This window comes from Triticum dicoccoides, chromosome 2B (assembly GCF_002162155.2).
Source record: "Triticum dicoccoides isolate Atlit2015 ecotype Zavitan chromosome 2B, WEW_v2.0, whole genome shotgun sequence".
In the NCBI taxonomy this organism is placed as follows: Eukaryota; Viridiplantae; Streptophyta; class Magnoliopsida; order Poales; family Poaceae; genus Triticum; species Triticum dicoccoides.
In genome coordinates, this window is record NC_041383.1 from 682,547,262 (window position 1) to 682,565,485 (window position 18,224).

The 18,224-nt window shown below is 41.0% G+C and overlaps 1 protein-coding gene across 1 annotated transcript; it reads left to right on the top strand.

The window, feature by feature from the left end:
• Positions 1–8,377: 8,377 nt before the first annotated feature.
• LOC119368312 (xyloglucan galactosyltransferase KATAMARI1 homolog) lies at positions 8,378–10,198 on the top strand. The gene is made up of 2 exons (XM_037633603.1): positions 8,378–8,866; positions 8,982–10,198. Exons 1-2 carry the CDS (start codon positions 8,421–8,423, stop codon positions 10,096–10,098), a joined length of 1,563 nt encoding a protein of 520 aa, XP_037489500.1. The 5' UTR covers positions 8,378–8,420; the 3' UTR covers positions 10,099–10,198.
• The last annotated feature ends 8,026 nt before the right edge of the window (positions 10,199–18,224 follow it).

Below are 18,224 nucleotides of genomic sequence, written 5' to 3' on the forward strand. Positions count from 1 at the left end.
TAGGCTGCTAGGGGGAGCCTGTGAGACATTTATGTTGTTATTTGCTGGTTGATCGATGCTGATGAAGATTGAGAGAGCTCTAGCTAGTTTGACCATGGTGAGGTGTGGAATCAAACGATGGGAAATTCATGTCAAGGGGATGCGACATAACTAAATTGCAGGTGCTACGTTTAAAGGAAAGACAGACAAATGCACATAAGTGTTCAGATCAGGAATTTAATTTTCACTCATCGCCCTTGTTGGTCCACCTTCAATTACGCAGGGGGAGATATATTAAAATTATAATCTTAATTATATCTAGCTAGTAGGCTGGGAAATATAATATCCAGATTCTAAAGATTTGAACTAGAAACTAGAAAAATAATTTGCATGCATTCTCCTGGCTAGCTAGAATTACAATCAGGGTTAGGGTAGATAAATATTCTGCACGGTAATCCTGTTCTGAAAGTCATCTTACTTGACCATGACGAACCTACGAACTATGAAGAAGCTATGATGTGCCCAGATTCTGATAAATGGCTTGAGGCCATGAAATCTGAGACAGGATCCATGTATGAGAACAAAGTGTGGACTTTGGTAGATCTACCCGATGATCCGCGACCCATAGAGAATAAATGGATCTTCAAGAAGAAGACTGGCGCTGATGGTAATGTTACTGTCTATAAAGCTCGACTTGTTGCAAAGGGTTTTCGACAAGTTCAAGGAGTTGACTACAATGAGACATTCTCACCCGTAGTGATGCTTAAGTCTGTCCGAATCATGTTAGCAGTTGCCGCATTTTATGATTATGAAATCTGGCAAATGGATGTCAAAACTGCATTCCTTAATGGATTCTTGAGGAAGAGTTGTATATGATGCAACCAGAAGGTTTTGTCGATCCTAAAGGTGCTAACCAAGTGTGCAAGCTCCAGCGTTCCATTTATGGACTGGTGCAAGCATCTCGGAGTTGGGATATATGCTTTGATGAGGTGATCAAAGCATATGGTTTTATACAGACTTAGTGAGTGGGAGCTCTATAGCATTTCTAATGTTATATGTGGATGACATATTGTTGATTGGAAATGATGTAGAATTTCTGGATAGAATAAAAGGATACTTGAATAAGAGTTTTTCAATGAAAGACCTTGGTGAAGTTGCTTACATATTGGGCATCAAGATCTATAGAGATAGATCAATACGCTTGATAGGACTTTCACAAAGCACATACCTTGATAAAGTGTTGAAGAAGTTCAAAATGGATTAGTCAAAGAAAGGGTTCTTGCCTGTGTTACAAGGTGTGAAGTTGAGTTAGACTCAATGCCCGACCACTACAGAAGATAGAGAGAAAATGAAAGTCATTCCCTATGCTTCAGCCATAGGTTCTATCATGTATGCTATGCTATGTACCAGACTTGATGTGTGCCTTGCTATAAGTTTAGTTGGGAGGTACCAAAGTAATCCAGGAGTGGATCACTAGACAGCGGTCAAGAACATCCTAAATTACCTGAAAAGGACTAGGGATATCTTTCTGGTTTATGGAGGTGACAAAGAGCTTGTCGTAAATGGTTATGTTGACGCTAGCTTTGACACTGATCCAGATGACTCTAAGTCACAATCCGAATACATATTTTTATTGAGTGGTGGAGCTGTCAGTTGGTGCAGTTCCAAGCAGAGCGTCGTGGCGGGATCTACGTGTGAAGCGGAGTACATAACTGCTTCGGAAGCAGCAAATGAAGGAGTTCATATCCGATCTAGGTGTAATACCTAGTGCATCGGGTCCAATCAAAATCTTTTGTGACAATACTGGAGCAATTTCCTTGGCAAAGGAGTCCAGATTTCACAAAAGACCAAACACATCAAGAGACGCTTCAACTCCATCCGAGATTTGGTCAAGGAGGGAGACATAGAGATTTACAAAATACATACTTATCTGAATGTTGCATACCCATTGACTAAGCCTCTTCCACGAGCAAAACATGATCAGCACCAAGACTCCATGGGTGTTAGATTCGTTACAATGTAATATAGATTATTGACTCTAGTGCAAGTGGGAGACTAAAGGAAATATGCCCTAGAGGCAATAATAAAGTTGTTATTTTATATTTCCTTACTAATTATAAATGTTTATTATTAATGCTAGAATTGTATTAACTGGAAACTTGATACATGTGTGAATACATAGACAAAACAATGTGTCCCTAGTATGCCTCTACTAGACTAGCTCGTTGATTAAAGATGGTTAAGTTTCCTAGCCATGGACATGAGTTGTCATTTGATAACGGGATCACATCATTAGTGGAAAGTTGTGATGGACAAGACCCATCCGTTAGCTTAGCATTATGATCGTTTAGTTTTATTGCTACTGCTTTCTTCGTGTCATATATATATTCCTCGACTATGAGATTATGCAACTCTCGGACACCGGAGGAATGCCTTATGTGCTATCAAACGTCACAATGTAACCGGGTGATTATAAATATGCTCTAAAGGTATCTCCTAAGGTGTTTGTTGGGTTGGCATAGATCGAGATTAGGATTTGTCATCCGAGTATCGGAGAGGTATCTCTGGGCCCTCTCGGTAGTGCACATCATATGAAGCCTTGCAAGCAATGTGACTAATGAGTTAGTTGCGGGATGATGCACTACGGAACGAGTAAAGAGACTTGTCGGTAACGAGATTGAACTAGGTATGAAGATACCAACGATCGAATCTCGAGCAAGTAACATACCGATGACAAAGGGAATAACTATATTGACATTGCGGTTCGACCGATAAAGATCTTCGTAGAATATGTGGGAACCAATATGAGCATCCAGGTTCTGCTATTGGTTATTGACCAGAGAGGTGTCTCGGTCATGTCTACATAGTTCTCGAACACATAGGGTCCGCACGCTTAATGTTCGATGACGATTGGTATTATATGAGTTATGTGTTTTGGTGACCGAAGGTTGTTCAGAGTCCCGGATGAGATCACATACATGAAGAGGAGTCTCGAAATGGTCGAGAGGTAAATATTGATATATTGGTAGGTTACATTTGGACACGGGAATGGTTTCAGGAAGTTTCGGATGTTTTTCGGAGTACCGGGAGGTTACCGAAACCCCCCGGGGAAGTAATGGGCCAACATGGACCATAGGGGAGAGAGAGGGCAGCCCACAAGGGGTGGCACCCCCCATGGGCTGTCCAAATTGGACAAGGGGAAGGGGGCGCGGCCCCCCTTTCCTTCCTCCCTCTCCCTCTCCTTCCCTCTTTCCACCTCCATGAGAAGGACAAAAGGGGTGGGGGGCGAATCCTACTAGGAGTGGAGTCGTAGTAGGACTCCCCCCCTTGGCGCGCCCACTTGGTGGCCAACCTCCTCCTCTCGTTTATATACGAGGGTGGGGGGCACCCCAAAGGCACAACTATTGTTTAGTCGTGTGCTGTGCTCCCCTCCACTGTTTACTCCTCCGGTCATATCGTTGTAGTTCTTAGGCGAAGCCCTGCGTGGATCACTTCACCAACACCGTCATCACGCCGTCATGCTGACGGAACTCATCGACTCCATTGACACTCTGCTGGATCAAGAGTTCGAAGGGACGTCATCGAGCTGAACGTGTGCAGAACTCGGAGGTGCCGTACGTTCGGTACTTGATCGGTTGATTCGAGAAGACATTCGTCTACATTAACCGCGTTAAGTTAACGCTTCTGCTTTCGGTCTACGAGGGTACGTGGACACACTCCCCCCCCCTCTCGTTGCTATGCATCTCCTAGATGGACAGATTTTTGATCATTGTTGATAGCTACATGGTCTTTTTTCCTTTTCCTTGCTTGGGCATAGCTTTAGTCTTGTATGACTTTGCTATTTGCTGATATGTGTGTGTGTGTGTGTGTGTGTGTGTGTGTTGGAGTTGGCTATGTGCATCTTAGATATCTAGAGGCCAGGTGTGTGCTCTTTGTGTTTGTATCCTCTTGATACTTCATTCAGAGTCAATAAAGTCGACCCTTTATACAAAATGGGTCCCATGTGGGACATAACCCCTGTGACAGTTTTGAGGGGTAGTTTTGACCATAATAGTGGCAAAACGAGTTTGCATTTGACAGGGTGTCGGAAGGGCATTCGAGCAACATGAAATACTTTTTCAAGGCAAAAAACCAAGCAAACTTGAAAACTAAGGGCAAAACCCACATGTGAACGTCAACTAAAGGCATGGATGTAATTTAACTTACTCAATTAATCATTTTTGTACATGTTCCGTGTGGCATGTTGAATGAAGAAAAAACACTTTGGCTTTTGTTAGCCATATGAAACTTCAGTGCTTATTGCTATTTATGAGCTATCATCACCGACAATAAGGTTGCATATCAGTTTGACTTGGATTTATTTACTCATGTATCACATTTCTTACTCTAATGTGTCTGAATAGTTTAGAATGTACACAACGGTTCGATGTCGTTAAGGGAATTCTGTTTCGTTGTCGTTGAATTACTAGAATATTTATGGCTCCATTGAAGCACTTGCGCGCTTTTACTAGAATAATTAAATGATACCCCACGCGTTTCTACGGTAATCAATTACACTTTATTTCAATGAGATTTGGTTGTATGCAACATGAATATATGGATTAATAGAATAGAGACTTAAATTAAAAAAATACACATTACATATTGTATTTGATTATTGTATAGTTAAAAACATTTATTAAAATTATATATAAGTAGTATAGTATAATGATAATATTTCTCATGCATGTTCTGGTGGATCTTTGATCAGGTGGGATGTGTGGATGTTGAGAAAAATTGTGCTACATCCATCCTGATTTATTAGCCCCCCTCATATTTAGGGTCATATTTTGACCAGGATTTCACTAATAAAATATAAGTTATACATAGAAAGAATAATATAATCCTCTATAGCATTAAGCTCCCTTGGTTTAAAGAGCTCACATTCAATTGAGGTCTCCAATTAGAATTGAGTCATCGGTTTTGACCGGGTCAACAATTTCGCAAAGCTCTCTTAATCAATTCTTTTATAATGTATACCATGTTTTCTAATTTTTAATGCCACACAATTGATAGAGGTATTCAATTTAGAATTGTGTCATCCAATTTCGATCGGGTCAACAATTTCCCAAGCTCTCCCATTTAATTATTTTAATTTACTATGTTCCCTAATTTTGAAGCTCTTTCATCCAATTGAGGTATTGAATTTTGGATTAATTTACAATTTTGACCGGGCCAACAATTTTTCAAATTAATCAGCAACAACCGGCCTATAAAACATATCAATCCCACACACGCTCCCACCACCTAAAAGAGAAGCGTCACCATGTGATATTGTAGCACCAAATGCAACCACCGACACAGAAATTTCTCCACATAAATATAGATTGGTCAGCGGATAACACAAAATCACACCACGAAAGGCCCACCAAATCAATGCATAAATAAAAATAAAACACACTCTACCATCTCCCCTACCCGCCAAACTAAATATTTCATGAATTCCAAAATATATGGGGTATTAGTTTTTTAGAAAGCCAATTTTCTTAACTTTGACCAAGTTCAGAGCAAAAATATTCACATCCACAATATTAAACAAAAAAGGAATGGAAATTCATTCGTGAAAAATCTAAAATACCGGTATGATATTATGGATTTTGATGTAGTTCCCTACAAATTTGATCAAAATTAAAAGTTTTGCCTTTTCAAAAGAGTAATACACCTTATATTTTAAAATAAATTGATTTTTAAGAAACACAACAACACCAATGGCGCAGCAAAGCGCGCCCAACCCTTCAAGTTGAAAACTATGTCCAAATATGAATCCAATGATATAATGTTTATGACATGCATTAACAATTTTTTAGTTAAATTTACGGTCAAAATTTGAAACAAAACATGAAGGGGATCAATAAATCAGGACGAATGTAGTACAAGAAATAACTAGTAATATAAAATGTTTTCTTCATGCATGTTAAGGAGGACCTTTAATGAGGTGGCATGTGTGATGATGTGACAATTGTGCATATTGAGATAAAAAGGAAATAGTGAGGATCAAATAGTTAGTTATATAGTTCTATAGGATATAACTAGATGGATCTGAACGAAAACACACATCCAAAATAGCGATATGCACAAGCCTCACACATCCGCCACATCTCCAGGGGCCTAGAGCCATGGGGCGCGGTGGACCCAGACCTTTACGAGCGGGAGGGCTTTGTTTTTAGATGTTTCTTTGAGTTTTTATGTTTGTGGCCTGCTTAGGAAGGTGAGACGGCGACAACTCCCTGAAAATGGAAGAAAGTTCTTCCCGCCTAACCCCCATCCCGACGGTGTGTCTAGCATGGCCGATGAGTATGTGAAGATGTGTCTTTGGTGGATGTGTCTTTGATGGATATGCTCGGATCTGATCGTCATTCATTTACGTCAGTGTCTTTCGGTTGGATCCTTCGGATCTACGGTACTTTTCATCGAGGACGATTGCTGTTTCTGGTGCGCTGGTCCTATGCAGTCTTACCACGATGACTTTCCGACCGTCTACTACAAGTTTTGCCCGGCTCCGGCAAGGGAGAACGGTGACTGCGGCGTGCCTTCGACACGCTTCAGTGCTTATAGTCGTCGGTAGGTGGTCTACGGATCTAGTTGTAATTTTTATTATTTTTGATGTTTATCGTACTACCATGATTAAAGATGAATAGACAAATGTTTTTTATATTATATATAATGAGATATAATTGGATGGTGATAAGTGCTAAGCAGCATCCACGATGCTCTTATACGTAAGTCAGAGGGATCAAGAGTTTAAGGCTCAGCGTAGAGCTCTTGATGACCACGCACTGGAACCCGCCCCAGAGTGCCTCGATCTAGCGTTCATGGAAACGAGAATTCATGCGGACTTCTATAATCGAAACATCTGGAATCTTAGCACGTACGGATCCTCCGGGAGTCTTACATGGAATCCCGATGAGCAAAATCTTAATGAGCTGCTTAAGTCAAATTTGCAGGGCAGGGACTAAAATATGCATAGGAATGCCAAGCTGTCCTGGGATTAAGAATTCTTGAGATGCCGCATAAACAAGAGCAGTGGGGATGACAGCTCCACCTTAGATTGATTTGTTTTTGGATCTAGCAATGCCCTGCTTAGCTGATAGTATTTCTTTTCGAGGCTGCATTTCGTCCAAAGACAATTACCACGGTGCCCCAAGTAATGAAGTGTTGCTGAAGGAAGACTAGCTGTTACCATAACTACGGCGTGATATTTACAAGGATTACTTCTCGTAGGACTAGTATATGTTCTTAGACAACTTATAGTGGGAGTAACATAGAAAATAACATAGATGACACCTAAGTAAAAAAGATGATGTGACAACTAATTAATAAGGAGATGGACAAATTGAGTAACATAACTAGTTACTCATATGAAAAACATCACACATATCAAGATAAGATGAGTCTACAACCTAATAAATAAAATGTTGCATGGCACCACACATATGTTACTCGTCACTATAGATGTAGTAACATAAATTAGTAATGCAAGTTACTTCCCAATATGGATAGTCTTACACATTTGAAATCATCACTTATAATCCTGAAATACATGAGGAAGACCAATTACCCTAAAAAAAAGGAAGACAAGACCAAAATGTATATATTGTCCATGCCATCAACCAATTTCTTAAATGACAAGCGTATTAGCTGGTACAAGATAATTAATGCAAGCCTACGAGTTGCGTCCTCCGTTTTTATTTACTCCGCATTAACTTTGACAGAAGTGAACTTTATAAAGTTTGTTGAAAAATAATACAAACATTTACAATAACAAATCTATATAATGTGAAAATATATTCAATGATGAATCCAACGACAATTATTTGTTCGTGTATATATTAATATATTTTTCTGCAAACTTGTTGAAAGTTTATAACGTTTAACTTTAGACAAACCTAATACGCAAGAGTACATAAAAATTCAATATGCGGAATAAATAAAAATGGAGGGAGTATATGACCTGGCTAGGCTGGCTAGGCTAATTACAGTATAATGTGCATACTATATATTGCAACTAATCCTGAAATAATATATGAGGACATATATGTCATGCTTTTTTTAAAACACTACATGTGTCATGCTTGTTGTCAAGACAGTCAAAGTGCACGTATGGGTGCTGCCAGTGTGCCAAGATGACACACAAATGGTGGTCTATAGCTATATAGCTAGGTAGCCACCATATACCCATGGTCAAAGGTCACATATATAATATGAAGTTATGAACCATGAAAACAACACAAAGATCTAATAACAGTAGGATTCGCTAACAACGTATCATTAGTTAATTATTACCACTTGGTTCAGCAACCCCTACTAAACCCCTCGCTGTCGAACTTGGCCAGATGCATGCTCGCTCTCCGCCTCCTCATCTAGCTGCTGCCAAGCTTGCTAGCTAGCAAGCCCAGCCAGCCATGGATGGTCACTACCCCAAGTACCTTCTCTACGGCATCCTCATCCTCGGCTCATGGCTTATCTCCTGCCTCCTGCACTTCCAGTTCTTCCACCTCTCCGTCTTCTCCTATCGGCCCCGCTACGGCGCGGCGCTCGTCGTCCTCCCGCTGTCGGTCCCCATGGCGCTCGATGCCAGCTTCCTGCCAGCTCCTTCTGCCGTCGCCGAGGATGGCCCTCCGCGCCGGCTTTCGTCAGCAGCGTCGTCTTGCCAGGGGAGGTACGTTTACATGCTGGATGTGCCGTCGCGGTTCAATGTTCTCAGAGACTGCGTCGAGGGCTCGCCGGCGTTTCAGGACGAGTGGCACGTATGCTCCCTCATGGACAATGTCGGCATGGGCCCGGTGCTCCCTCCCGCCACCGGCAACGGCAGCGACGGTGACACGGGTGTCATCCCCAACACTGGCTGGTAAGCTGCTTGTTGACTTGCCATCCATTAATGGCGTCGGTCAGCCGGTGTGGGTTTTGCCGGCATTCATGGTGCTTATACTTGAGTTAGCTGCGTCTAAGAATGTTACGTGCAGGTATGCCACGGATCAGTATGCCTTGGAAGTGATCGTGCACAACCGTATGCGCCAGTACGAGTGCCTCACCGACGACCCGGCGGCGGCGACGGCTCTGTACGTGCCCTACTACCCGGGGCTGGAGCTCCAACAGCACCTCTGCGGGTTCAACGCCACGGTGCGCAACGGGCCGTCGTCCGAGTTCCTGCAGTGGCTGTCGGCGCGGCCGCAGTGGGCGGCCTTCGGCGGCCGCGACCACTTCATGGTCGTCGGCAAGACCACCTGGATGTTCCGGCACACGGAGGGAGACGATAGCGGCACCCAGAAGGTCTGCGGAAACAACTTCCTTGAACAGCCCGTGTCCGGCAACATGACGGTGCTCACCTACGAGTCAAACATCTGGGATCGGCGGGACTTCGCCATACCGTACCCAAGCTACTTCCACCCTACGTCGGCCGGCGAGGTGTCCGCGTGGCAGGCGCGCGTCCGCGCCACAGAACGTCCGTGGCTATTCGCATTCGCCGGCGCACGGCGAGCCAACGGGACGCTTGCCATCCGCGACCGCGTCATCGAGTCGTGCGCCTCCTCGCCGAGCCGGTGCGGGTTTATCGACTGCAGCCACGGCCTGGAGGGCAGCATCACCTGCCGGTCGCCGCGGAGGCTCGTCTCCACCTTCGCCTCGTCCCGTTTCTGCCTGCAGCCGCGCGGCGACTCATACATGCGCCGCTCCTCCGTCGACGCCATCATGGCGGGATGCATCCCCGTCTTCTTCCACGAGGCGTCCACCTTCAAGAAGCAGTACCGGTGGCACGAGCCAGATCCGGACAGCAGCGGCAACGGCGACGGCCGCCCGTACTCGGTGCTCATCGACCCCGACGAACTCCTCGAAGGGAAGGTGGACGTCGAGGGGGTGCTAGCCAGGTACACCGACGAGGAGGTGGCCACCATGAGGGAGGAGGTGATCAAGATGATCCCGAGGTTCCTGTACAAGGACCCCAGGGTGAGGTTCGAGGGGGACACGAGGGATGCGTTCGACATCGCCATTGACGAGGTGGTGGCCAGGATCAGGAGGATCAAGAATGGGGAGGAGTTGGGACGGCTTGCTGCTGCTGATGTGATGGTTGCCAAGCGGTCCTGACACTAGCTAATTATTACTGTATACGTAGGTGGCATTTTTGCCTTTGGTGTTTGTGCTAGTTTTGTTGTTGCTACGTTGTTGTTAGTGGGAATGCTATATGATGTCCGTCTAATTCTCAGTATTGAAAATGGATTCTCACTTCGTACAGTCGTTGTTTCGTCTTTTTTTTTTTGGAAGAGGGCCATCACAATGATCTTTATTGATAATCAAAGAAGGTTGCATTGTTTTTTTTAACACAATACAGACTCAAACGCTCATAAATACACGCATACACTCACCCCTTTGACTCATACATGCATACCCTATCCCTATGAGCATATTCGAGACTAAGCCGACATACCATCTTAAGATTTTACGAAGTCACCGTAGGCACCTCGTAGTTGATGAAAACGTCTCCTCACACTGAACGCGTATCGCCGGAAATTCTGAAATAAATTCATGATAAATGCGAGCACCATGATTTGAATCATGATGGGCTGAGGATACCACTATTCTTCACTCCTCCTAACCATCCAACCACATGTTGGTTCAGTGATAAAAAAAGCGACATGCAGCATGTTTTTAAGGAGAACATGCAAAAAACCCATCGACTCAATTATAAGAATCATTATTCGCAAAACAAAAATTCCTTTTTTTGAAGGGAAATAACAATTCTTCTTACTATATCCAGTTGGCCCCACGAATGCTATGTATCAGCTCTTGCAATTCTTAAGGTCGCGGTGGCCTACCGGCCTGTTGACCGGGTCGGCCAGGTCGGCCAATTTAACTGGAGCAGCGGGAGCTAGCGGAAGGTTCCTAGGAGAATCCAAGCTGGTTTGGGAAGCTTCCACACTTAGTTTTCCCCCTCCCCCCCTCTCTCTCTCTCTCTCTCTCTCTCTCTCGTCCACATCCGTTTCTTCTAGTTTTTAAAAGGTTTTTTTCCCCTGGTGTTCTTTCTTCATTTATTCCATTTCTTTTAGCCTTTTAAGTTTCTTTTTTTTGTATTTTGTGTTCCAATTCGCAAAGATTTTTGAATTCACAATTTTGTTTGAATTCTTGAACAATTTAAAGTCATAAATAATATGAAAATTTATGGACATCTTTTGTATTCATGAAATATTTTCTTGAATTCCCAGTATAGGAATCACACACATTTTTTGGATTTATGATTCACGGAAACTTTTCAAATTCATGATATTTTTAATGCTTTTGGTTAATTTTTGAAATTTTGAATTACTATTAAATTCTCATAAATTGATATTTTTAAATTCATTACATTTTCAATAAAGTTGATAATCTTTTAAAACTCGTGAACATTATTTAAATTCACAAACATTCGTGATTTCCTTTTCCAATTAATGAATATTTCCTATATTTATGAGAGTTTTTATAAATTCATAAAAACATTGACGAATGTTTTTTGAATTCATCAACATTTTATGTTTCAATGCACAATTTTTTTTCATTTCATGGACACCCTTTTCAATTCGCTATCATAATTTTAAATTTGTGAATATTTTCAAATTTCTGAAATGCCAAAAGTTATTTTTTGATGTTTTTAATTTTTCAGTCAGAAATAAATCTAGCAAAATATAAAAATAAGAAAGAAAGAAAAACTCAGTCATTTGTTTGCACGCTAGGCCAGGCCCATGTCACAAGCGCTACGCAATCGACACGTGTTGTATTGCTCGCTACTCCCTCCATTCAGGATGAGTTGTCACTGATTTGTTGCTCAAAAAAATTGTCAATGATTTAGTATAAAGTTATACTAAGTCGCGATAACTAATATGAAATAGAGAGAGTACAAGCGATACCTATTTCTTTTGGAAAACAGAACATTTAGAAAAATGCGAACAATGTTTGAATTCCCAACGTTCTTTTGGCAAAAGCGATGAAATTTTGAAAATCCTCGAAATTTTTAGAAGAATACATTTTAAAATTTCTGAACATTTTTTCGAAGTTACGAACAAATTTCAATATCATTTGGAAAAAGAAAATAATTTAATTTTCTATTAGTAGCAAAGAAAATATGAATTGTTTTTGAAATATTGGATCATTTTTAAGACATGATTGCTTTGAAAACATAATCTTTTCTGTAAACACACAAATATTTTAAATTGTGAACATTTCTTTTAAAATTGCATAATCTTTAAAATATGATAACATTTTCTAAATTTCGATTTCTTATCGAAAGAAGGAAATCAAGTGAATAAAAAACCAGAAAAGACATGAAGAAAAAGTAAAGGAAAACCAGTCAAGTAAATAAAGCAGAAAAAGTCGTCAAGTATGACAAACATAAAACGGATCCTAGCTTCCTGGGCCGACACACCTCCGGTTTGCTCGCTGCTCGCCTGTGCGAAGCAGCTGCATTTTGCCACTGTGAGCGGCATATAGAGAATTCCGGTTTTCAATGTGCTGGGGATAAGTTGCTTTGGACACTTGGGCCTTGGCAAACAGAACCTTTTAGTTTTTTTTTGAGACAATCGGTGAAGGTTTATTGATCCGTCACAGAGTTTATAGGGACGAAATGAAGTTCATCGGGATGGCTGATACGTCTCCAACGTATCTATTAATTTTTTTATTGTTCCATGCTATTCAAGTATCATTCTTGGATGTTTTATATTCATTACTAGAAAGTTTATATCATTTTTTGGGACTAACCTATTGACATTGTGCCCAGCGTCAGTTGATGTTTTTTACTTCGTAGAATATTCATATCAAATGAAGTTCAAATGCAGCGAAACTTTTTGGAGATTTTTTTCTGCCCAGAAGACACCTAAGAGGCCCACGAGTTGCACCAGAGGGCCCCTATAGGGCCCATTAGGCACCAAGTGGGTAGTGGGGCCCACAGGTACCCCCTCCACCGTCTCTCTGCTCCATAAATACTCAGGTATTTCAGAATCCCTAGGGGAGTCATCGAAACAAAATTCCAGCCGCCGCAAGTTTCAGAACTACGAGATCCAATCTAGAAGCCCTTTCTAGCACCTTGCCAGAGAGGAAAACAATCACAGAGGGGTTCATCATCCTCATTGGTGCTCCTCTGATGATGCATGAGTAGTTTACCACAGACCTACGGGTCCGTAGAAGTAGCTAGATGGCTTTTCTCTCTTTTTGATCTTCAATACAATGTTCTCCTAGTTGTTCTTCGGAATCTATTTGATGTAATGACTTTTTGCGGTGTGTTTGTTGGGATCTGATGAATTGTGAGTTTATGATCAGATATATCTATGAATATTAATTGAGTCTTTGCTGAACTGGGGCTAGGTTGCCATATTATTCGTGTGATCAGATATATCTATGAATATTAATTGAGTCTCTGCTGAACTCTACGAATTTCTGGTGCCGTTGCCGGGGAGACATCATCCACATCTATCAGGTTTCTAATCACAAATCTCATCTCCTTGCAATTTGCTTTATTTGCCATTTGCCTCTCGCTTTCATCTCCCCACTTCTAAAATGTTTTCAGAAAAGCACAAAAATATTTGCCTTCTTTTTGTTTTCCTTTTTCCCGTTCGATCTTTCTGTTTGCTTGTGATCTTGTTTGCATTGACACTATGTCTAGCATAACTACCCCACCATTATCACCAGATTTTGAAGTTTTATACTTCAAACAAAGACAAAGAGAAAATTTAAAAGATGCTTGGTACAGGTTAATGGAATCTTATCATGTTTGCAATATAAAAGGAGATGCAAAGATTTTGATCCGCAATTTCTACATAGACTTAACCATGCATCATAGACAACTTTTGGATTTTGCCGCTAAAGGGAATTTTGTTGAGAGTGATGCTAATGTTGCTTATGAAATAATAGAAGGGATATTGGGAGTTCCACCACCAAAAAGAGGATTTACTTTTACACAAGAAGGGGTTCAAATATTAGAAAAACTGAGTGATCTACATAAAAACTGGGTTGAGTTGCAAAAATCTAATGAAGCTCTTAAACATATCAGTGGAAACATCAATCACACGAATACTTTGATTACTTTCTGTAATAAGAGGTTGGATATCTTAGAACTTAAGACGGTCTCTTTTTCTGAGAATAATGGGAAGTGTAAAGAGCCACCCGGATTTTAGAAAACTCTTATTAAGATAGCAAAAACTAAAGATGACAATACTTTAATCTATGCATTATGCCTAGCTAGGGGCATAAAACGACATCGCTTATTGGGAGGCAACCCAATAAATAAAATTATTTTTTTCACTTTTTCTTTCTGTTTTTGTGTGTTCACACAATTATGCTACAGTCATGATTGTGTTTTAGTGTTTTAATTTGTATTTGTTCCAAGTAATACGTTTAGGATTATGTTGGGTGATAGTTGATCTGATCTTATTGAAAAACATAAATTTTTAGGTCCAGTAGCAGAATTTTGAAAAATGACAGAAGCGACGAAAGTTTCTGATTTTTTTTTGCATAAGATTGACATACATATTCTCTACATCGTACTAATTTTTCAAAATTTGTAGAGTTACGTAAGTATGGTCAAATTCCAGATTACTACAGACTGTTCTATTTTTGACAGATTCTATTTTGATTGCATTGTGTGCTTATTTTGATGAATTTATGGATTGTACCAGGGGGTATAAGCCATGGTAAAGTTGGAATACAGTAGGTATAATGCAATAATAAAATATGAATGGGTTTGCAATAGTACTTAAAGTGGTGATTTACTTTATTAAACTAACGGATATCACGAAAGTCTTTGTTACGTTTTGTGTGATTGAAGTTTTCAAGTTTTGGGTGAGATCACGATGGATGAAGGAATAAGAAGTGACAAGAGCCTAAGCTTGGGGATACCGATGGTACCTCAAGTTAATATTCAAGGAGAACCAAGCAACTAAGCTTGGGGATGCCCCGGAAGGCATCCCCTCTTTCTTTTAATGACCATCCGTAATTTTACTTGGAGCTATATTTTTATTCATCACATATCTTTTGCTTGGAGCGTCTTGTATTATATGAGTCTTTGTTTGTTTTTCTTTTTAGTTTGTCACAATCATCCTTGCTGGACACACCTATTTGTGGGAGCTACAATGTTATGATTTGTTAAAATTGCTCTATGTGCTTCACTTAAATTTTTTTGAGCTATGGAATTGCTCTAGTGCTTTCGTTATATCTTTTTGAGCACGATGGTTCTTTAATTTTGAAGAAAATATCTCATGCTTCACTTATATTATTTTGTGAGATGAAAAATTTGAAGAAATATTTATGCTCATGATCTTCACTTAAATTTATTTGAGAGCTTGTTAAGAAGCAATGGTAACATATGAATTTAGTCCAAAAGTGATAGATATTAAAGAGAGATAATAAAAACTATCATTAAGATCATTGGACATTAAAATTTGATTCCTTACAATACTTTCGCCATACGGAGATAGTGATATGTGAGTCATGTTGGTGAGTAATTATGCTTTAGTAAGAACTAGACATATGCTCGTGCGTTGCAACAGGAGAAAAAATAATATGCATTAAAGGTTAGTGAGAATTATATGTGCAAGCAAAACCCTGTGTGCACGTGAAGAAGGTAAATTTAGCTTTTTGGTTTCGCCGGGTGTGAAGTAATCAATCCGCTATTTTTCCATTCATTGATCGAGGGCATTTAAGATTTTTGTTACGTCATCGTACGCTAGAGAAGACCCATGAATTATTCAAACTACTTTTCTTTCAATCAAAGAGATTTTAAGGTATAAAGTTTCTGAATATTGTAGGAAACATGAGCCATTTCTTTAAATCCTGAACATGTTTTTGATTATGTACACTTTCAGAAAAATGGGAACAAAATTTGAAACAGAAACATCTTTTGAAATTCACAAAAATAATTTAAACACAAACTTTTTTTTATAAAAACATGGACATTATTTGGATTTGTGAACATTATTTTAAATGGGAACATGTGTTGAAAATTCATAACATTTTTCAAAAATGTATACCTTTTATACGCGAACATTATTTTGAATTATGAAAATTTCACTAAACAAAAAATGTTTCCGTATTTGAAGCATTTACGAAATTCCATTTTCATTTTAGAAATCTCGAACAATTTTGCAAAACAATAAATGTTTTTGAAAACATGGGAAACTGTTTCCAAGTTCCGAATATTTTTCAAAATAGCAATAAAATTTTGGAATTCTGAACATTTTCTAAAAATGAGAATTTTGAATTTATGAAATAAATTGTATAATAAAAATAGAAGTAAAATATAGAAACAAAGACAAATGGGCAGTGAATTATTCGTTGTCCTATGCGAAACTCCAACTATTTGTGGCCCTATGCGGAAAATAGAATTTTCCTAGCTTCTTGGGTAGAAAAATAAGTGGGCTGGCTTCACTGGGCGACAACATGCGGCGCACGTCAAAATTCTTGAAAAGCCTTTTGTCTAGCAGACAAATAAATAAGAATTTAGTACCACCTCGTATAGATTTTTTTAGGCGGTGAACGGATGAAAAAATTTGCGAAATAGATATTGGTGTTAAGGTCTCTGATTCCCTATGCAAGCACAAAAGTCAATAGTTATGCAATGAAATTATATTACTTGTGGGGCATTATTCGGTGTTGTGTTCAATGCTCGTTTATGATCATTTTCATTTTTTGGTTGGATGCTTCTCAATCTATTTGCTAGCCTTTCTTTGCACTAAGTGGGGATACTACTTGTGCATCCAAACTCCTTAAACCAAGTTGTGCCAATTGTAGGACCTTGAAGTATGTCTAGAGGGGGGGGGGGTGATTAGACTACTTGACCAATAAAACTTAACCTTTTCCCAATTTTAGAGTTTGCCAGATTTTAGCTACTTTAGGAAAAGTCAAGCAATCATCACACAATTCAAGGAAGCATGCAAAGAGTATATAGGCAGCGGAAATTAAAGCATGCAACTTGCAAGAAAGTAAAGGGAAGGGTTTGGAGGATTCAAATGCAATAGGAGACACGAATGTTTTTGGCGTGGTTCCGATAGGTGGTGCTATCGTACATCCACGTTGATGGAGACTTCAACCCACGAAGGGTAACGGCTGCGCGAGTCCACGGAGGGCTCCACCCACGAAGGGTCCACGAAGAAGCAACCTTGTCTATCCCACCATGGACATCACCCACGAAGGACTTGCCTCACTAGCGGTAGATCTTCACGAAGTAGGCGATCTCCTTGCCCTTACAAACTCCTTGGTTCAACTCCACAATCTTGTCGGAGACTCCCAAGTGACACCTAGCCAATCTAGGAGACACCACTCTCCAAGAAGTAACAAATGGTGCGTTGATGATGAACTCCTTTCTCTTGTGCTTCAAATGATAGTCTCCCCAACACTCAACTCTCTCTCATAGGTTTTGGATCTGGTAGAAAGAAGATTTGAGTGGAAAGCAACTTGGGTGTAACGCCCCGGATTCGATGCGCCAGATGTCTGCCAGTTATTCGCCGTCCTTGCCATGTCATTTGCTTGCGTGTTGCACTTTGCCATGTCATCATCTGCATTTCATATCATGTCATCATGTACATCTCATTTTGCATACGTGTTCATCTCATGCATCCGAGCCTTTTCCCCGTTGTCCGTTTTGCAATCCGGCACTCCTATGTTCCCCGGCGTCCCCCTTTTGCCTCTTTTCATGTGCGGGTGTTAAACGGTCTCGGAATGGAACGAGGTTTGCCAAGTGGCCTTGGTATAGCACCGGTAGACCGCCTGTAAAGTTTCCTATCATTTGGAGGTCATTTGATATTCCAACGGTTAACCGGGTAACCGCAAAACCCTCTTTTGTTGCAGCCCAACACCCCTTCCAAAGTGGCCCAAAACCCAGCAAACTCCCCTCCATGCTCTCGGTCGTTCGATCACGATCGCGTGGCCGAAAACCGCTCCCCATTTGGACTCTCCTAGCTCCCTCTACCTATAAATATGTGATCCTCCCCGAAAATCCCGCAGTCCAACCCTAGCCCCGCTCCCCGCGCGCCGCCAGACATTTCATCCCCGCCGCCGGACATGTTCAACGCCACCCGCCACGTCGCTCCATCCAATAGGAAGGCGCCACGTCGCCCGCGCCACTGCTCTGCTCCTATCGCCGCCTGCCACCTGTCGGCCGCAGTCGCCTCCCACCGCGCGGCCCGGGGAAGCCCATCGCGGGCCCGCCCGGGCCCAGGCCCGCGCCGCCCGACCTCGCCCCGGAGATCCCCGCC

What these genes read in the sequence shown, in the direction of transcription:
- LOC119368312 (XM_037633603.1), top strand. Translation starts at nt 8,421, where the DNA reads ATGGATGGTCACTACCCCAAGTACCTTCTCTACGGCATCCTCATCCTC. An exon ending in GTCATCCCCAACACTGGCTG is followed by an intron (nt 8,867 to 8,981) that starts GTAAGCTGCTTG and finishes TGTTACGTGCAG; the next exon opens with GTATGCCACGGATCAGTATG.